The sequence below is a fragment of the Lissotriton vulgaris genome, chromosome 4_1 (assembly GCF_964263255.1).
Source record: "Lissotriton vulgaris chromosome 4_1, aLisVul1.2, whole genome shotgun sequence".
NCBI lineage: Eukaryota > Metazoa > Chordata > Amphibia > Caudata > Salamandridae > Lissotriton > Lissotriton vulgaris.
The window spans coordinates 65,867,521-65,888,717 of NC_141691.1; the positions used below are offsets into that span (position 1 = coordinate 65,867,521).

A 21,197-nucleotide genomic window follows, 5' to 3' on the forward strand; every position below is an offset into this window, starting at 1 on the left:
GGCCGGCCCAAAAAAAGTTTAATTAAACTGAATGGAAATCAGAAAAAGAAGAGAGGGCAGGCCAAGAAAGGAGGAGTGGGTAACAGGGAGACGGAGAAAGAGGCAAAGGGAGGAAGAAAAGAGAGAGGAGAGAAAGAGACAGCAAGAAAGAGGCAAGAGAGATAGAGGGGGGAGGAAAATACTCTGCAATATAAGAGATGGAGAACATGAGAGAGGGGAACATACGAGAGAAAGAGTGCAAGGAAAAGACAAAGAGAGATGGGGAGGGCGACCGAGTGAGAGAAGGGGGCGAGCGAGAGAAGTGAGAGGGGTGAGCGAGAGACGGGGTCCCAAAATAAGAGTGTAAAGATGCTGAGGGCCTGTGAGATTTAGTGAACTTGCCAGGAAACACTCCCCCCCCCCCCCACTCCCACCCAACCCCAAGTCTCCGGTGCCCTCTTCTCTCTCTTCAAGCACCGGACCTGCATACCATGAGCTCTGTTAATGCAGCAGCGCCCCTGAAATGAGAGTGTACCCCTAAAACCTGGGTGCCCGGCACACCTCCGATGCGGCTCTCCTGCCCCGGAACCACACCTGCCCCCGGAGTGAGGTGCAGTGAGCAGGTCATGACCAACGAACAAATTCAAGGCATCAACAGGTGAAATATATTTATTACAAAAATAAATTAATGCATCGAAAAAACATTGTACAGTGAATAAAAAATATATTTACGAATGTCGATCAAAGTGTCTTTTTTTATCCGGGAGCCACGCCCCAAAGTACAGAAGATAAAGTCGGGTTGGTCTATTTACAGCAGGTGCGCAGCCCCCGTGCTGACGCGAGGTGGCGCTGTAATCAAGCCCACAAGCAGCTGAGGCCTCAGTGCGCCCCGAGTGCTGCCGGGGGTCACTCAAGGCGCTGCTGGGGGCCTGTGCCCTCTGCCTGCAGCCACTGGTGCCCCACGGGCACCCGGGGTCTATAAATAACATTCATCTCTCGTTTTAAATGAATCATCTGGGAATTGCCCCTGCTCAGGGTCCCTGCGCGTGAGGGGCAGTCGGGCACTGCCCCCAGAGCGGGTTGGGGCTCTTGGCAGGGTGTGAGGAGGCGGCATCCATTCCCCATGCTGGGTGCAGGCCGGCATGCCACCCCTCCCCACCCGGGGTCTTTTGTTTCTATTCAGGCCTCCAGCAGGCCACTTTCTCTGCCCACGCCCTCATGTGCCCATCCATCAATCCCAGCCTGGCAGTCAATAGACACTGGACCGCACCATTCCCTGGTCCTCCAGGGGTGTCAAACGCTTGTACTGATAAACGATTCGTCCAAACGGGAGAGAGAACACATGACGTTGTCCAAGAGGTCATAGCATTGTCCATTGTCCAAATATGGGGGTGGACGATTACGCGAAAGGGGTTGAATGTGATTTCCCCGCCAATTTCGCCCCCGCCCCTGTGCACAGCAGCACGTCCGACCAGGGCGGCCTGCAGCTAGGATCGGTTCAGTGTGTGAACAGGGATGGTCGTCGTGTCTGTGGGTCCCAGGATGGCTGTGCGTCCCTAACTGGAGCAGTTGGAGGGGGGCTGCCCCCCACGCAGCCTGCAGAGCGCTCACTTGCACACGTAGCGCTCCACGGTCCGCTCACACTTCTTGCACGTGACGTAGCAGCACCAGTGGTACTTGCAATGGCAGCGTTCCACCACGGTCTCCGCGAAGACATTGTAGCCTCGTCCGCAGCACATCAGGTGGCAGCTGTCGCTTCCAACAGACGTCTTGTTGCAGAGCCTGGGGGGGGAAGGAAGAGACAGGGCACGGTTAGTTGGGGGTCTCAGAGGGACTGCTTCGTTTAAGCTCCCTTCACTGCCAGAGAGTGAGCGCAGGCAGGGCCCAATTCACAGAACTAACTTAAGACAAAATCCTAAACTTACTACCATTTTGGTATTCACAGAAGACACTTACTCATTTCGGTATTCACCGAAGGCACTTACTCATTTCGGTATTCACAGAAGTTTGGACTCCTAACTTTAGGACTCCTAAATGCCTTCTGTGAATACCGAAAGTCTTAAAGTTAGGATTTTTCTCAGTTTAGGAGTAGTAAAGTTATGACTCCTCTAACTTCTGTGAATACCGAAATTAGTAAGTTCCTTCTGTGCATTCCAAAATGAGTAAGTGCCTTCTGGAAATACCAAAATAGTAGTAAATTTAGGATTTTGTCTTAAGTTAGTTCTGTGAATCGAGCCCAGAGATGTGCGGAGGGTTAGCAAATACCACACTCTGACCACTAGGTGGCCCTAATGCACTAGTTTCCTGAAGGCTATAGACAGGGCTACTGGAATTATGTGGCAGGGGAGGGTCCGATTATGCTGCAGGGTTGAGTAAATTAAGTGGCAAGAAAAAGCACATTATGCGGCACATTTTGTGATAGTATTACTTCATTATTTTGACATTTATTAACACTGTCTGGGCATAGGTTGAATCTCATTAGCACAAGTTCAACGCACAAATATAACAATAAACTAAAGAAAGATGACCAGTTAACCTTTACAAAGGACCTTCCACTGGGCGGTGACACGTGTTGTTGCATTTTTACTAACTTTTGAACCGTTTGAGCTCAAATACATAGGGGCACATGTACAAGAAAATGGAGCAAAGTGGCACAGCGGTAAATTTTGCTACACCACGCTGCGTCATTTAAAAAATACAATAATGCCCCGTATTTACAAGAATACGACACACCCGTGTTTTCCCTTGCACTGGCACTTAAAATAGTTGCCTAGTGCCAATACAGACAGCCATATTCCATAAAGCGAGGGTGCCTGCGTTGCAGCGATGATTGTTTATGTGCAGGAAGGTGGTCCTTCCTGCACATAAACAATCAATAATGGCGATTTGCTACTTCATGTGAGCTGCAGAATGCAGCACACGTAGAACAAGGCGAAGCATCGCATGCGCTGCGTTCACTAGGCGAGTCCTAAAACGAGAAATTAAAGTATTTCTCCTCGTTGCACCAATCTAATGTCTGCTTTTAAATGGGGTTAATTTTGGGCGGCGCCACAAATTTTACATCCTTGTAAGCCCGGGGTAGCATCAAAAAACAATGGGTGTTCCAGTGGAATGCCCACAGCAACACCAATTGCACCCCCTTTCATGCAAATACCCGTGTGAAAGGGTACCATATCTATAAAGCGACGTTAAGCCACAAAAAGTGGCTTAACAGCAGTTTGTAAATATGGTGCAGGGCACTGCACCACAACAACGTCGAAAAAAGTAACCTTACAGTGGCGCAATACGTATGCCCCAAAAATGTTGGGAGATTAAAATCTGCAGATTATGCAGATGATGGTTTATGTGGCAAATCTACAACTATGCGAAAATCTATGCAGCTGCACAATGGCATAAATCCAGTGGCCCTGGCTAAGGATTATGGTGTGAATATAATGTTTTGCGTCTGGAGGTTCAAAGCTCCTCCCAAAAGTCCCTGAGCGATAGCGACCGCCCACACTTACATTTGCCATTAAATAATACCACGATAGAAGAGAGCTCATGGTCTACGCGGTACACACAGCAGAAGACTGGCCCTTGGTGTCCTTACCTGTCCTGCGTCCCGTAGGACCCCACTTTGGGGTTCTTGTTGCAGTAGTCGGGGGAGCTGACCATGTAGACAAGCTCCGCGTCCCTCACGGGCCGGATGTCCAGCTCCTTGGGCACCAGCTGCCTGCGAATGCCCATGTGGCGGTGAATGACCTTGGTGGCACCAAGGTATTTAGACTTGAGGTCTACAGCGATGTCTCGGAGGTCATGCAGTCCTTTCCAGCAAGTCTTGACGGAGCAGGACCCCGACACACCATGGCACTTGCATTTGGTCTCCAGAGAGTCGATCAGGACCTGAGAGAGAAGGAAAGATGTCTGTGAGGACTTCATATCTCAAGGTGGGCATCCTTCACTCAACATCATCTGTATATTGTTGGGTACCACTGATGTGCCCCTGGCTCTAAGCCGGGGTGGAACATGGAAAACTACAGTCCGAAAGACCAGACCCCCGGTGAACTGCAAGAAATATACGAGAGGAGATGGTGCAAGCAAGAGGAAGACCCTCCTCTAACTTGTGGTCTATGGACACCTTCCCCACCAGGAAGCAGCATTTACACTGCAACCGTTACAAAGCATGCAGTAACATTGCATGCCGTTGCAACAAAAAAGGACTTGTAGCAGTGGGTAGAAGGTGTTGGATTTAAATCCAACACCTAGTCTTGCACACACTGGAGATGGAATGAAAAATTAATTTAGTTCACCTTCCAGCACTCCCCGACAGAAAGTCGGGGTAAAGTTTGGCGTTGCAAGGGCATGCGATGTAATGGCATGCGTTGTAGCGTCACATATCCTCCCCACCAGAGAGGACCTTCTCAGGTGGCACCTTAAACATCCTCTTCCCCACCACAAACTTCCCAATACAGTATCTTACTGCTACACACACCACATCCACCAATGGTTGCCCCAGACAAGCACACACAAACATACCGCCACCACCAACAACACCACTGCCACCACATCCTACTATCTCACCTACACATTTCTCCACTCAGTCCAAACAACAGACCTTCTCCTGCATGCCGCCCGCCCACCACACACCAAGGCACATAGGAAAAGTCCACATATGTGGTGATGTTGCGCTCACCTGTCTGCCCACCGCATTGTTATGAAGGTTCATCAGCTTGGTGGCTTGGGACCCGGATTTAGTGAACTTCATGGGCGCGTCTGCGAAGGCGGCCCCCAGCTGCAGGCCATAGCGCAGGTTGTCCCCGCAGCCGCCCCACCTGAAGTTGGGCCCTGGTACTTCCGCGGGCACAGATCCGCATGAGCATGTGGGCAGCTCCCCGGCTGCACAAGCACGTGAGATGGAGTGTGAAACCGCTGCAGAGGCTAGCGCATACACAAAAGCAGCTTCCCTAGTCCCTAGGAAGAGAAAAAAAAAATGCATGTTAGTATTTTTAAAATTGTATAGTAATTGGTAGTTCAAAGTGTAGAGATTTAGTAATTTTATGTAGTTATTTTACATTAAAGTCAGCCGGGCCCGCTGCAGGGTAGAGCGGTGAGGCCAGCTGGGGGGATTTGAGAGATGACCACGAGGGAAAATTAATGATTTATTTAATTTTCCCTTATGGTTGCCTCTCGAAATCCCCCCACCCACCCGCCGGCCTCACCACTCTTACCTGCAGCAGAAGTGACTGGTTAAAGTTACTGTAAATAAGGTGATAATATAGGTTCTGTGAATAATTTATTATATTTTAGGTTTTTGTAAATCCGTTTTGTAAAGTGTTGTAATGTGCATGTATCACACCCTGTAATATTGTATTAACAAGCATGTATGTGAATTGAAAGCTGTGATAACAGGAGGTAGACAGGGCAGTGCTTAATTTGAGCCTGTGGTTTCCTGTGCTGGGCACCAACATGTAATTGTCAACACCAGCGCTTGTGACAGTCTGCCACAAGGTGGCACTGTCTATCTAATTTAGAGATGGCACAATAACGCTTAATTATTAATTCTCAATAAACATTAAAAATTACTGTAAACTGCAGGGCTTACCACTGCAGCTGGCACCAGCCATCGCCCATGTCATCGCTGCCAAAACAACTACTAACTCTGTCTCTCACATGTAAATGCGACACGTCAGATTATTCCAGATAACCAAAGCTAAAGGGGTGGCTGGGAGGCAGGTATTAGCAATTTTAATGTATATTGCATTCCTAAACAACCGTTGTTCTGCTCAACTCTAAATTAGATTAGCAGCGCCACCATGTGGTAGACTGTTCTATGTATGAGGTTGACAATTAGGTGCCGAGCACCGGAAACCAATTAAGTGCTGGTGCTGTGCACTGGGAAGCCCTGGCTCAAATTAAGCACATCTGCCGCTCAAACCATTCTTATAGCTTTAAGGGCCTGAAAGTGTCACTCCTGTAGGAGTGTGATGGATAGGAGCTGTGTTGGTACTGTCATTGGCAGACCTGGCAGGGCCATTGTCTGATGCAAGCTGCAGTGGCCTCCTGCTGAGAGCACTGGCACTTATTTTTTTTGTACAAATTAAGCACTGGGCCAGCAAGGGTCAAAGGCCACCTACCTTTCATGAGGTCCGGGGCGTAGTCGGGGGCGAGCTCGATGGACGAGCAGTTCCAGCGCATGTCGGAGAAGGCCCCCTGGCAGGCCAGCTTGGTCTGGGCGGCGGCGTGCACGATGGTGGGCATCACCTCCAGGTTCCGCTTGCACAGCTGGTACTGGTCCGGGAGCAGCCCGTCCAGCAGGCGGCAGTGCTGGCTCTCGTTCCAGCCCACTGCGCTGCCGTTCGTCGTCAGGCCACTGGGGGGAGACAAGCGCACACGTTAGAAACCGCAGGGAAAACACAGGCTCCCGCAGGACCCTACTCAAACTACAGGCAAAACACAGGCTTCCACAGGACCCTACTCGAACTATAGGCAAAACACCGGCTCCCACGGGACCCTACTCAAACTATAGGCAAAACACAGGTTCCCGCAGGACCCTACTCAAACTATAGGCAAAACACAGGCTCCCACAGGACCCTACTCGAACTATAGGCAAACCACAGGCTCCCACAGAACCCTACTCGAACTATAGGCAAAACACCGGCTCCCACGGGACCCTACTCAAACTATAGGCAAAACACAGGTTCCCGCAGGACCCTACTCAAACTATAGGCAAAACACAGGCTCCCACAGGACCCTACGCATGAAACTGCGCGTGGGCTTTGAATGAGAGCCCCACGGAAGACTCAATGGGCAACAGACAATCACAGACAAAAAAGTTAGGCCAACTCCTCTGCCCGACGATTAATGATTCGGATTCAATCAAGTTTATTCGGTTTTTAAAAATGCATAATTCCAATTTTATTTATTTATTTATTTATTTCACTTTTATAGCGCTACAGCTACCCAACAAAGGGTTTCCCGGCGCTGATGATCCAGTGCATTGAGAGATTCAGGTTTTAGATGTTGAACAGCCAGGTTTTTAAGGCCTTCCTGAATTTCAAGTGATTGGTTTCCTGCCTAAGGGTCAATGGAAGAATGTTCCAAAGAGAAGGTCCGAGATATGAAAAAGATTTGCCGCCCATTCTCGCCAGCCAGATTTAATTGAAAAGTGCTCAAATGTCGAGAATTTTGAAGCACTTTAAAAACTCCCTACATGCCCAATCCACACCTACATCAGAAACAAACGAAAATATTATATTTTTGAATATAACGTGAAGAAAACTTACGACTTCAGGAGGTGTCTCCCGTGACAAACAGTCGAGGAAACAAACACGCAGCTATGGCGCCCTCTATGGGACTATCCTGCACACATAGACAGGGGGCGCCCTTTCACCCAGAGTGGGGAAAGAGCACAAGAAAATAGCGCGCCATGTCTCAAATCCCATTTACAAAAGGGGGTGGTGATGAACAGAGTGTCTGAATTGAGCAGACCACTCTTACCCAGTCCAAAGATCAGGGCTTGATCCATCACCGTTATTTATCTCACTGCCCCATCCCAGCTCAGAACCTGGCTATATGCAAATCAGTCTGTCCCTGGCCCAGTGCATCATGGGAACAGGGCAGACTAAACTACCAAGCCAATTCTTTACCAGAAAGGAGACAAGCTACCGGGGACCGGTTTCTGGCATTTCAGCCTCTTCGGCCCGGCTTGCTTGAATCCTGATGGAGCAGTGAGAAAGGGACTCATGTCTGAGTATACCCTGCCACACCTATAGTGGCCAAAATCGATTTACAAAAGGGGGTGGTGATGAACAGAGTGTCTGAATTGAGCAGACCACTCTTACCCAGTCCAAAGATCAGGGCTTGATCCATCACCGTTATTTATCTCACTGCCCCATCCCAGCTCAGAACCTGGCTATATGCAAATCAGTCTGTCCCTGGCCCAGTGCATCATGGGAACAGGGCAGACTAAACTACCAAGCCAATTCTTTACCAGAAAGGAGACAAGCTACCGGGGACCGGTTTCTGGCATTTCAGCCTCTTCGGCCCGGCTTGCTTGAATCCTGATGGAGCAGTGAGAAAGGGACTCATGTCTGAGTATACCCTGCCACACCTATAGTGGCCAAAATCGATTTACAAAAGGGGGTGGTGATGAACAGAGTGTCTGAATTGAGCAGACCACTCTTACCCAGTCCAAAGATCAGGGCTTGATCCATCACCGTTATTTATCTCACTGCCCCATCCCAGCTCAGAACCTGGCTATATGCAAATCAGTCTGTCCCTGGCCCAGTGTAAGAATTGGCTTTTGTAGTTTGGTTTGCCCTGTTCCCATCATGCACTGGGACAGGAACAGACTAATTTGCATACAGTCAGGTTCTGAAACTGGGATGGTGCAGTGAGCTAAAAAACGGTGTTGGATCTAGCCCTGATCTCTTGACTGGGTGAGAGTATTCTGTTTAATTCAGAGACTCTGTCCCTCACCACCCCTTGTTGTAAGTATTTTTGTCCACCCTAAGCGTGGAAGGGTATACTCAGATGTGAGTCCCTTGCTCATTGCACCATCAGGATTCAAGCAAGCCGGGCCGAAGAGGCTGAAATGCCAGAAACCGGTCCCTGGTAGCTTGTTTCCTTCCCAGTGTAAGAATTGGCTTTTGTAGTTTGGTTTGCCCTGTTCCCATCATGCACTGGGACAGGAACAGACTAATTTGCATACAGTCAGGTTCTGAAACTGGGATGGTGCAGTGAGCTAAAAAACGGTGTTGGATCTAGCCCTGATCTCTTGACTGGGTGAGAGTATTCTGTTTAATTCAGAGACTCTGTCCCTCACCACCCCTTGTTGTAAATATTTTTGTCCACCCTAAGCGTGGAAGGGTATACTCAGATGTGAGTCCCTTGCTCATTGCACCATCAGGATTCAAGCAAGCCGGGCCGAAGAGGCTGAAATGCCAGAAACCGGTCCCCGGTAGCTTGTTTCCTTCCCAGTGTAAGAATTGGCTTTTGTAGTTTGGTTTGCCCTGTTCCCATCATGCACTGGGACAGGAACAGACTAATTTGCATACAGTCAGGTTCTGAAACTGGGATGGTGCAGTGAGCTAAAAAACGGTGTTGGATCTAGCCCTGATCTCTTGACTGGGTGAGAGTATTCTGTTTAATTCAGAGACTCTGTCCCTCACCACCCCTTGTTGTAAATATGTCTCAAATCCCAGCAGCATTGATCTCGAGATCCCAGCGCAGCAACGTGCCGCAGTGTGATCGTGTGCCTCTCCTGGCTGGCGGCCTGTGTTTAGCGGTAACTAGGGGGCTGTGAATGGACCCCGAAAACATGCCATAGCACGGGTCCGACTTCAGCTTTTCATTTCCCATTCTGAAAGCCTCGGTTATGGCTGGGGGGTGAGGGGATTCGGTGCCCTGTACCTGCTGGTGGAAGCCAGTGAGATGGGGGTACACACACTCAGCACCGGAGCCACCGGTCTAGGCAGCCCCACCCCCACCCAGCCTCACACACTGCTTCCTCTCGAAGCCCCAAGGACCCGCTGCCCATAAACCGTAATGGCTGCTGGTGATTTAGTGTGACACGTGTGAATGTGCACCAGGGGCCTTGCACCGGGGCCGGCTTTGTGCTCCTATTAATAATTGCTCAGGGGGTGGGAGGCCTGGGGCGCGGGGGCGTGGCGGGGCACATTCCAAGCTAATCAGGGCCACGCAGAGGACCTCTCGGTGACAAAGAGGCCAGCAGACCCCGGCTGGGAAGCGGCCAGAAGCCAGCTGAGGGCAGGCAGCGCTGAGGGCCGAGGCGGGTGACAGCTGGAGGCCGCCCTGTGCGAGCTGCACTAAGGCCCCGGCCTGGAGCCTCGTGTTGAGGAAAAGAAACCTCTTGTCGGGGAGATGGTGTCGGCTGGACGCAAGAGGCCTGGGGGGCACTCGGCCAATTCGTGTGCAATCTTGCAAACAGTGGGGCTTGGGGTGGGGGGGGGGGGGGGGGCGTATGTCTGCTGGCTGCACACAGGTTCGGTTATGCCTGCAGGCGGCACAACTGAGGTCTGAGGCAGGTGGAGCCTACAGCCTGCATCCATAATATGGGAGCTGTGTGCATACTCACAGAGCAGAGGCCTGGAGGGGAGCTGTGTGCATACTCACAGAGCTGAGGCCTGGAGGGGAGCTGTGTGCAGGCTGCACAAGGGATAGCCGAGGTCTGGAGGGGAGCTGTGTGCAGGCTGCACAAGGGAGAGCTGAGGCCTGGAGGGGAGCTGTGTGCAGGCTGCACAAGGGAGAGCTGAGGCCTGGAGGGGAGCTGTGTGCAGGCTGCACAAGGGAGAGCTGAGGCCTGGAGGGGAGCTGTGTGCAGGCTGCACAAGGTAGAGCCGAGGCCTGGAGGGGAGCTGTGTGCATACTCACAGAGCAGAGGCCTGGAGGGGAGCTGTGTGCAGGCTGCACAAGGTAGAGCCGAGGCCTGGAGGGGAGCTGTGTGCAGGCTGCACAAGGGAGAGCCGAGGCCTGGAGGGGAGCTGTGTGCAGGCTGCACAAGGTAGAGCCGAGGTCTGGAGGGGAGCTGTGTGCAGGCTGCACAAGGGAGAGCCGAAGTCTGAAGGGGAGCTGTGTGCAGGCTGCACAAGGGAGAGCTGAGGCCTGGAGGGGAGCTGTTTGCAGGCTGCACAAGGTAGAGCCGAGGCCTGGAGGGGAGCTGTGTGCATACTCACAGAGCAGAGGCCTGGAGGGGAGCTGTGTGCAGGCTGCACAAGGGAGAGCCGAGGCCTGGAGGGGAGCTGTGTGCAGGCTGCACAAGGGAGAGCTGAGGCCTGGAGGGGAGCTGTGTGCAGGCTGCACAAGGGAGAGCCGAGGCCTGGAGGGTAGCTGTGTGCAGGCTGCACAAGGGAGAGCCGAGGCCTGGAGGGGAGCTGTGTGCAGGCTGCACAAGGGAGAGCTGAGGCCTGGAGGGGAGCTGTTTGCAGGCTGCACAAGGTAGAGCCGAGGTCTGGAGGGGAGCTGTGTGCAGGCTGCACAAGGGAGAGCTGAGGCCTGGAGGGGAGCTGTGTGCAGGCTGCACAAGGGAGAGCTGAGGCCTGGAGGGGAGCTGTGTGCATACTCACAGAGCAGAGGCCTGGAGGGGAGCTGTGTGCAGGCTGCACAAGGTAGAGCCGAGGCCTGGAGGGGAGCTGTGTGCAGGCTGCAAAAGGGTGTGCTGAGGCCTGGAGGGGAGCTGTGTGCAGGCTGCACAAGGTAGAGCCGAGGTCTGGAGGGGAGCTGTGTGCATACTGCACAGAGCTGAGGCCTGGAGGGGAGCTGTGTGCATACTGCACAGAGCTGAGGCCTGGAGGGGAGCTGTGTGCAGGCTGCACAAGGGAGAGCCGAGGCCTGGAGGGGAGCTGTGTGCAGGCTGCACAAGGGAGAGCTGAGGCCTGGAGGGGAGCTGTTTGCAGGCTGCACAAGGTAGAGCCGAGGCCTGGAGGGGAGCTGTGTGCAGGCTGCACAAGGTAGAGCCGAGGCCTGGAGGGGAGCTGTGTGCAGGCTGCACAAGGTAGAGCCGAGGCCTGGAGGGGAGCTGTGTGCAGGCTGCACAAGGTAGAGCCGAGGCCTGGAGGGGAGCTGTGTGCAGGCTGCACAAGGGAGAGCCGAGGCCTGGAGGGGAGCTGTGTGCAGGCTGCACAAGGGAGAGCTGAGGCCTGGAGGGGAGCTGTTTGCAGGCTGCACAAGGGAGAGCTGAGGCCTGGAGGGGAGCTGTGTGCAGGCTGCACAAGGTAGAGCCGAGGCCTGGAGGGGAGCTGTGTGCAGGCTGCACAAGGGAGAGCCGAGGTCTGGAGGGGAGCTGTGTGCAGGCTGCACAAGGGAGAGCTGAGGCCTGGAGGGGAGCTGTGTGCAGGCTGCACAAGGTAGAGCCGAGGCCTGGAGGGGAGCTGTGTGCAGGCTGCACAAGGGAGAGCCGAGGCCTGGAGGGTAGCTGTGTGCAGGCTGCAAAAGGGAGTGCTGAGGCCTGGAGGGGAGCTGTGTGCAGGCTGCACAGAGCTGAGGCCTGGAGGGGAGCTGTGTGCAGGCTGAACAAGGGAGAGCTGAGGCCTGGAGGGGAGCTGTGTCCATACTGCACAGAGCTGAGGCCTGGAGGGGAGCTGTGTGCATACTGCACAGAGCTGAGGCCTGGAGGGGAGCTGTGTGCATACTCACAGAGCAGAGGCCTGGAGGGGAGCTGTGTGCAGGCTGCACAAGGGAGAGCTGAGGCCTGGAGGGGAGCTGTGTGCAGGCTGCACAAGGTAGAGCCGAGGTCTGGAGGGGAGCTGTGTGCAGGCTGCACAAGGGAGAGCTGAGGCCTGGAGGGGAGCTGTGTGCAGGCTGCACAAGGGAGAGCTGAGGCCTGGAGGGGAGCTGTGTGCAGGCTGCACAAGGGAGAGCTGTGGCCTGGAGGGGAGCTGTGTGCAGGCTGCACAAGGGAGAGCTGAGGCCTGGAGGGGAGCTGTGTGCAGGCTGCACAAGGGAGAGCTGAGGCCTGGAGGGGAGCTGTGTGCATACTCACAGAGCAGAGGCCTGGAGGGGAGCTGTGTGCAGGCTGCACAAGGGAGAGGCCTGGGGGGGAGCTGTGTGCATACTGCACAGAGCAGAGGCCTGGAGGAGAGCTGTGTGCAGGCTGCACAAGGTAGAGCCGAGGTCTGGAGGGGAGCTGTGTGCAGGCTGCACAAGGGAGAGGCCTGGGGGGGAGCTGTGTGCATACTCACAGAGCAGAGGCCTGGAGGGGAGCTGTGTGCATACTCACAGAGCTGAGGCCTGGAGGGGAGCTGTGTGCAGGCTGCACAGAGCAGAGGCCTGGAGGGGAGCTGTGTGCATACTCACAGAGCAGAGGCCTGGAGGGGAGCTGTGTGCATACTCACAGAGCAGAGGCCTGGAGGGGAGCTGTGTGCAGGCTGCACAAGGGAGAGCTGAGGCCTGGAGGGGAGCTGTGTGCATACTGCACAGAGCTGAGGCCTGGAGGGGAGCTGTGTGCATACTCACAGAGCTGAGGCCTGGAGGGGAGCTGTGTGCAGGCTGCACAAGGGAGAGCTGAGGCCTGGAGGGGAGCTGTGTGCATACTCACAGAGCAGAGGCCTGGAGGGGAGCTGTGTGCAGGCTGCACAAGGGAGAGGCCTGGGGGGGGGAGCTGTGTGCATACTGCACAGAGCAGAGGCCTGGAGGAGAGCTGTGTGCAGGCTGCACAAGGTAGAGCCGAGGTCTGGAGGGGAGCTGTGTGCAGGCTGCACAAGGGAGAGGCCTGGGGGGGAGCTGTGTGCATACTCACAGAGCAGAGGCCTGGAGGGGAGCTGTGTGCATACTCACAGAGCTGAGGCCTGGAGGGGAGCTGTGTGCAGGCTGCACAGAGCAGAGGCCTGGAGGGGAGCTGTGTGCATACTCACAGAGCAGAGGCCTGGAGGGGAGCTGTGTGCAGGCTGCACAAGGTAGAGCCGAGGTCTGGAGGGGAGCTGTGTGCATACTCACAGAGCAGAGGCCTGGAGGGGAGCTGTGGTCAGGCTGCACAAGGGAGGGCCGAGGTCTGGAGGGGAGCTGTGTGCAGGCTGCACAAGGGAGAGCTGAGGCCTGGAGGGGAGCTGTGTGCAGGCTGCACAAGGTAGAGCCGAGGCCTGGAGGGGAGCTGTGTGCAGGCTGCACAAGGGAGAGCTGAGGTCTGGAGGGGAGCTGTGTGCAGGCTGCACAAGGGAGGGCCGAGGTCTGGAGGGGAGCTGTGTGCAGGCTGCACAAGGGAGAGCCGAAGTCTGGAGGGGAGCTGTGTGCAGGCTGCACAAGGGAGAGCTGTGGCCTGGAGGGGAGCTGTGTGCAGGCTGCACAAGGGAGAGCCGAGGCCTGGAGGGTAGCTGTGTGCAGGCTGCACAAGGGAGAGCCGAGGCCTGGAGGGTAGCTGTGTGCAGGCTGCACAAGGGAGAGCCGAGGCCTGGAGGGTAGCTGTGTGCAGGCTGCACAAGGGAGGGGCGAGGTCTGGAGGGGAGCTGTGTGCAGGCTGCACAAGGGAGAGCTGTGGCCTGGAGGGGAGCTGTGTGCAGACTGCAAAAGGGAGAGCTGTGGCCTGGAGGGGAGCTGTGTGCAGGCTGCACAAGGGAGAGCTGAGGCCTGGAGGGGAGCTGTGTGCAGGCTGCAAAAGGGAGAGCTGTGGCCTGGAGGGGAGCTGTGTGCAGACTGCACAAGGGAGGGCCGAGGTCTGGAGGGGAGCTGTGTGCAGGTTGCAAAAGGGAGTGCTGAGGCCTGGAGGGGAGCTGTGTGCAGGCTGCAAAAGGGAGAGCTGTGGCCTGGAGGGGAGCTGTGTGCAGACTGCAAAAGGGTGTGCTGAGGCCTGGAGGGGAGCTGTGTGCAGGCTGCACAAGGTAGAGCCGAGGCCTGGAGGGGAGCTGTGTGCAGGCTGCACAAGGGAGAGCTGAGGCCTGGAGGGGAGCTGTGTGCAGGCTGCACAAGGGAGAGCCGAGGCCTGGAGGGTAGCTGTGTGCAGGCTGCACAAGGGAGAGCTGAGGCCTGGAGGGGAGCTGTGTGCAGGCTGCAAAAGGGAGAGCTGTGGCCTGGAGGGGAGCTGTGTGCAGACTGCACAAGGGAGGGCCGAGGTCTGGAGGGGAGCTGTGTGCAGGTTGCAAAAGGGAGTGCTGAGGCCTGGAGGGGAGCTGTGTGCAGGCTGCAAAAGGGAGAGCTGTGGCCTGGAGGGGAGCTGTGTGCAGACTGCAAAAGGGTGTGCTGAGGCCTGGAGGGGAGCTGTGTGCAGGCTGCACAAGGTAGAGCCGAGGCCTGGAGGGGAGCTGTGTGCAGGCTGCACAAGGGAGAGCTGAGGCCTGGAGGGGAGCTGTGTGCAGGCTGCACAAGGGAGAGCTGAGGCCTGGAGGGGAGCTGTGTGCAGGCTGCACAAGGGAGAGCTGAGGCCTGGAGGGGAGCTGTTTGCAGGCTGCACAAGGGAGAGCCGAGGCCTGGAGGGGAGCTGTGTGCAGGCTGCACAAGGGAGAGCTGAGGCCTGGAGGGGAGCTGTTTGCAGGCTGCACAAGGTAGAGCCGAGGTCTGGAGGGGAGCTGTGTGCAGGTTGCACAAGGGAGAGCTGAGGCCTGGAGGGGAGCTGTGTGCAGGCTGCACAAGGTAGAGCCGAGGCCTGGAGGGGAGCTGTGTGCAGGCTGCAAAAGGGTGTGCTGAGGCCTGGAGGGGAGCTGTGTGCAGGCTGCACAAGGTAGAGCCGAGGCCTGGAGGGGAGCTGTGTGCAGGCTGCACAAGGGAGGGCCGAGGCCTGGAGGGGAGCTGTGTGCAGGCTGCACAAGGGAGAGCTGAGGCCTGGAGGGGAGCTGTGTGCAGGCTGCACAAGGGAGAGCCGAGGCCTGAAGGGGAGCTGTGTGCATACTGCACAGAGCTGAGGCCTGGAGGGGAGCTGTGTGCAGGCTGCACAAGGGAGAGCTGAGGCCTGGAGGGGAGCTGTGTGCAGGCTGCACAAGGGAGAGCTGAGGCCTGGAGGGGAGCTGTGTGCAGGCTGCACAAGGTAGAGCCGAGGCCTGGAGGGGAGCTGTGTGCATACTCACAGAGCAGAGGCCTGGAGGGGAGCTGTGTGCAGGCTGCACAAGGGAGAGCCGAGGCCTGGAGGGGAGCTGTGTGCAGGCTGCACAAGGGAGAGCTGAGGCCTGGAGGGGAGCTGTGTGCAGGCTGCACAAGGGAGAGCCGAGGCCTGAAGGGGAGCTGTGTGCATACTGCACAGAGCTGAGGCCTGGAGGGGAGCTGTGTGCAGACTGCACAAGGGAGGGCCGAGGTCTGGAGGGGAACTGTGTGCAGGCTGCACAAGGGAGAGCTGAGGCCTGGAGGGGAGCTGTGTGCAGGCTGCACAAGGGAGGGGCGAGGTCTGGAGGGGAGCTGTGTGCAGGCTGACAAGGGAGAGCTAAGGCCTGGAGGGGAGCTGTGGTCAGGCTGCACAAGGGAGAGACGAGGTCTGGAGGGGAGCTGTGTGCAGGCTGACAAGGGAGTGCTGAGGCCTGGAGGGGAGCTGTGTGCAGGTTGCACAAGGGAGAGCTGAGGCCTGGAGGGGAGCTGTGTGCAGGCTGCACAAGGGAGAGCCGAGGCCTGGAGGGGAGCTGTGTGCAGGCTGCACAAGGGAGAGCCGAGGCCTGGAGGGGAGCTGTGTGCAGGCTGCACAAGGGAGAGCCGAGGCCTGGAGGGGAGCTGTGTGCATACTCACAGAGCAGAGGCCTGGAGGGGAGCTGTGTGCAGGCTGCACAAGGTAGAGCCGAGGCCTGGAGGGGAGCTGTGTGCATACTGCACAGAGCTGAGGCCTGGAGGGGAGCTGTGTGCAGACTGCACAAGGGAGAGCCGAGGTCTGGAGGGGAGCTGTGTGCATACTGCACAAGGGAGAGCCGAGGCCTGGAGGGGAGCTGTGTGCAGGTTGCACAAGGGAGAGCTGAGGCCTGGAGGGGAGCTGTGTGCAGGCTGCACAAGGGAGAGCCGAGGTCTGGAGGGGAGCTGTGTGCAGGTTGCACAAGGAAGGGGGGGTGCACAGTATGTCCCAGGTCTGTGGCAGGTAGACAGTCTACAGACTGCACCCACCAGAAGGACGAGACCGGTGACAGGTGTCTGGTGGGCTGCAGTGCAGTGTGCAGGCTGCAGCACCCTCAAGAAATGCACCGCATGGGCACAAGACACGTATTTGAATCCAACACATCACACCCTCTCGGTTAAAAAGCTGAGCCCAGCGCCTGCCAGCTCGAAGCTTTCAAGAGGTCGACATAAAAAGAAGAGGCCTGCTCGTGCACGAGAAGCAGGCATGAGATTACAGTGACTGCCCCTGCGCTGTGCCTGCACACCGGGAAGCATACACACCGCCTGCGCTGAGCCTGCACACCAGGGAAAATACACACACCGCCTGCACTGCCCCTGCGCTGTGCCTGCACACTGGGGAGCATACACAACGCCTGCACTGCCCCTGAGCTGTGCCTGCACACTGGGGAGCATACACAACGCCTGCACTGCCCCTGAGCTGTGCCTGCACACTGGGGAGCATACACAACGCCTGCACTGCCCCTGAGCTGTGCCTGCACACTGGGGAGCATACACAACGCCTGCACTGCCCCTGAGCTGTGCCTGCACACTGGGGAGCATACACAACGCCTGCACTGCCCCTGAGCTGTGCCTGCACACTGGGGAGCATACACAACGCCTGCACTGCCCCTGCGCTGTGCCTGCACACTGGGGAGCATACACAACGCCTGCACTGCCCCTGAGCTGTGCCTGCACACTGGGGAGCATACACAACGCCTGCACTGCCCCTGAGCTGTGCCTGCACACTGGGGAGCATACACAACGCCTGCACTGCCCCTGCGCTGTGCCTGCACACTGGGGAGCATACACAACGCCTGCACTGCCCCTGAGCTGTGCCTGCACACTGGGGAGCATACACAACGCCTGCACTGCCCCTGCGCTGTGCCTGCACACTGGGGAGCATACACAACGCCTGCACTGCCCCTGAGCTGTGCCTGCACACTGGGGAGCATACACAACGCCTGCACTGCCCCTGAGCTGTGCCTGCACACTGGGGAGTATACACAACGCCTGCACTGCCCCTGAGCTGTGCCTGCACACTGGGGAGCATACACAACGCCTGCACTGCCCCTGAGCGGTGCCTGCACACCGGCACTGCCCCTTCTGGGAGCTAGCTGCACGCCCAGTGTAGAGGGATGCCAATGCATCACAGCTGCCCGTCTACCCCCTCACCCAGCTACTGCCCACATGTGACATAGAGCGCTTAGTTGCAGCGCTCTGCCACCCGCCAGAATCTAGCAGTGCTATAGAAAACGAATCGATACATTGAACTGCCCGCGCACAAGTGATTGGGGGTCACTTAACGCGCGCACCAGTGTGGGCGCCCCCTATGGCCTCGATACACGCTGGTGTCACCCGAAGCAGGGCGCGTCCAGTAAGAGGTATATAAAGCGCTTTATGGTTCAAAGCCCCCAAAATAAACACTTGTTGACGACACCGGAACTGTCCTCCAGCCCTGACCTTTTCACTCAGCTCACACTAAGAATTAAACCGGTTTAATTCTCAGCAGGTTTCCCCCACTTCAGATAAGTTCAACAAGTATTGGAATGTAAACCCCCCCCCCCCCCCTACCTTGCCCAACAAAACCCGAGAGGGCTATTTTGAGACTCGCCGGCTCAAATCTGCTTAGAAATGGAGCGTCTCTCAGGCCAGGGTAGGAAGCGCTATATAAATGCAATTACAATACAATGATAAATAAAGTGATTTGCCTATGAGATTCGGGGTGCTTTTTAAGTGCCGGATAAACCGCTTCTGTGTCGATCGACCAAGCCTCCACTGTTCCTATACCATTGAAGCCAATGATACTGCAATGTAAAGCGCTTTATTTCCCGGTTTGTACCGCTGTCTGCTGATACGAAATGCGTCCGGTTTATCAGTCTCAGCCCTTGAATCCACCCTAAGGGAATGCAGACCCCCTCCCACCCTCACCGGAGTTTAACAAGCGACCCCAAAATTACGAAGCAGAAGCGATCTATATATGCAACATTTCAGTGCATGCTTCTAGGGGTTTTATAAAGCAGTGAACACAAAACTAAACAGTGTTTTAGAGACACCCCCTTCGGAAAACACAGAGAACCCCATCTTAGACCCTGGCGCTGTACCAGTCCTCCAGCACCCCAGCCATGCACCCCACAGCCCCCCAAAAAGGTCTCGAACTGGAATAAATGACTTACAGCCACTGGATGCCTCCACAGATCGCGACGCAGTGCAGCAGGACGCCGGCGGTGACAAGCAGGGGGGCTCTGGTTCCGGGGGCCATAGTCCGGGGTGACGATCCGGGGGTTCAGGGGTGCCCAGGGAGCAGGGGAGCAAAGTCCAGCAGGGGAGACGGCCCGCCGCAGTCCCGGGAGACACAGAAACCACTTCCAAAGAGGTCCACAAATCCCTTCTCCTGGGCACTGCTTGCTGGGTGCTGTGGCACCGGTGCCCTCTGTGCTGGCACTGCCGTGTGTCCTGGCACCGCTGCTGTCTGTCCTAGCACTGCTGTCTGTCTGTCCTGGCTCCGCGGACCCTCCTTCGCTGTCCACGGCTCTGCTCCTTGTCCCTGGTCCCGCCGCTGCCCCTGGCCTTTAAACCCCCCGTGACGTCACGGCCCTGTGCTAATCAGGTGCAATTACCAAACTCCCCGTGACAATAGGACGGCCCTGCGGCCTGGTGTGAAACGGTGCCCAGATCACCCCCTGAGCCCCCGGCACACAAAGGAGCGTCTGGCCCCCGGCCCCCCCGGAGAGCCAATCCACACCGCGGGCAGGGCGGGGGCGGGGCCAGGTACAGAGATGCAGGGGCCGGGTGGAGGGTGGTGGCAGCACCCCGGGGTTCAAAGAAGCATCTTTAAAGGGCTGGCATCGAGGGGTCCCCGCTGCAGGGGAACACCACGCATGAATGGGGGATTCCCGGGGGGCTGCAGCGGCGGGGGGGGGGGGGGGGGCGCTGAGGGCAGTGCCACCGCCAGGCAGCTGCAAGAAGTGGATTCAGGTATACGACCCAGCATTAAGGGGTACGGGCGTGCCAACCACTGGGGCACACTCGGCACTACAGACAGTGATACCGGGCACACTCACGACAGGGCAAACAGTGCCCTGGTGCCCTGGGGGGTGGGTTAATATGGTGCTAACTCCACCGGAAGGTATCAGAGCGCTTTGATGCGCTCCAGTTGTGTTACAGACTGACGCATCCATTTTGTTAGGCACGGGGAGATTAAGTGATTTGCCCAAAATCACAAGTTGTTGAGCGTCCCTGCCGAGACTTGAACCCAGTTCCTCGAGGTCGACCACTCTAGCCTTTGGGCCACACCCTCTCCCCCATGGCAGAGCAAATAGTGACATGGTGCAGGCATGGCAGGGCAAACAGTGACATGGGGAACTTACGGCAGAGCAACCAGTGGCATGATGCCCAGTCAAGGCAGGGCAAACGATCCACTGTGCACACTTTGCCACTGGAGTCAAGCTAGCCTGGCTGATGAGGGGTGTTACCCTGAAACCGGTCCCAGGATGCTTGTTTCTGGCCCAGGGAGCACCTGGCTTGGAAGTTCGGTCTGGACTGTTCCCATGAGGCCCAGGGCCAAGACTGATTTGCACATGGCTGGGTCTAAACTGGAGTGGCATGGTGAGCAAAAGATTGGATTTAACCCAGATATCCTGACTGGGGGTGAATGTTTTGATTTGTTCTGCATTCCATCTATGCATTGTGTGTCTTTTGCTTTCTTGCCCTAAGTGCGCTGGGTAAGCCCAGACCTGTGTCCTGTGCTCACTGTGCCACTGGATTGCACACTCACTGCAGGACAAACAATGCACATAGAAGATAGGGCAAATAGTGACATGGTTCACATAAAGGGTGGGCATAAAGTGACATGCACACTAAGGACAGGGCAAACAGTAACCGGGTGCACACTAGGACAGGACAAAGAGTGACATGAGCACACGTAGGACAGGGCAAAGAGTGACATGAGCACACTGAGGACAGGGCAAAGAGTGACCGGGTGCACACTGAGGACAGGGCACAGAGTGACATTTGCACACCGAGGACAGGGCAAAGAGTGACAGGGTGCACACGAAGGAACAGGGCACAGAGTGACATTTGCACACCAAGGACAGGGCAAAGAGTGACCGGGTGCACACTGAGGACAGGGCAAAGAGTGACATGAGCACACTGAGGACAGGGCACAGAGTGACATTTGCACACCGAGGACAGGGCAAAGAGTGACCGGGTGCACACTAAGGACAGGGCACAGAGTGACATTTGCACACCGAGGACTGGGCAAAGAGTGACTGGGTGCACACTGAGGACAGGGCAAAGAGTGACATGAGCACACGTAGGAAAGGGCAAAGAGTGATCGGGTGCACACTGAGTTCAGGGCACAGAGTGACATTTGCACACAGAGGACAGGGCAAAGAGTGACCAGGTGCAGACTGAGGACAGCGCAAAGAGTGACATGAGGACACGTAGGACAGGGAAAAGAGTGACCGGGTGCACACTGAGGACAGGGCAAAGAGTGACCTGTACACACTGAGGACAGGGCAAAGAGTGACATGAGCACACTGAGGACAGGGCATAGAGTGACATATGCACACCAAATGACAGGGCAAACAGTGACATATGCACTCTGAGGACAGGACAAGGAGTGACCAGGTGCGCACTGAGGACAGGGCAAAGAGTGACTTGAGCACAATGAGGAAAGGGCAAAGATTGAGCGGGTGCCCACTGAGGACAGGGCGAAGAGTGACATG

General features: G+C 56.2%; 1 protein-coding gene across 1 annotated transcript; it reads right to left on the minus strand.

Moving 5' to 3' along the window:
- Positions 1-726: 726 nt before the first annotated feature.
- Positions 727-18,973, minus strand: LOC147718381 (protein Wnt-11b-like). The gene is made up of 5 exons (XM_086966711.1): positions 18,645-18,973; positions 6,093-6,328; positions 4,652-4,929; positions 3,569-3,861; positions 727-1,761 (listed from the first exon to the last, which is right to left on the minus strand). The coding sequence occupies exons 1-5, from the start codon at positions 18,728-18,730 to the stop codon at positions 1,587-1,589; spliced, it is 1,068 nt and encodes a 355-aa protein (XP_086822837.1). The 5' UTR covers positions 18,731-18,973; the 3' UTR covers positions 727-1,586.
- Positions 18,974-21,197: the final 2,224 nt, after the last annotated feature.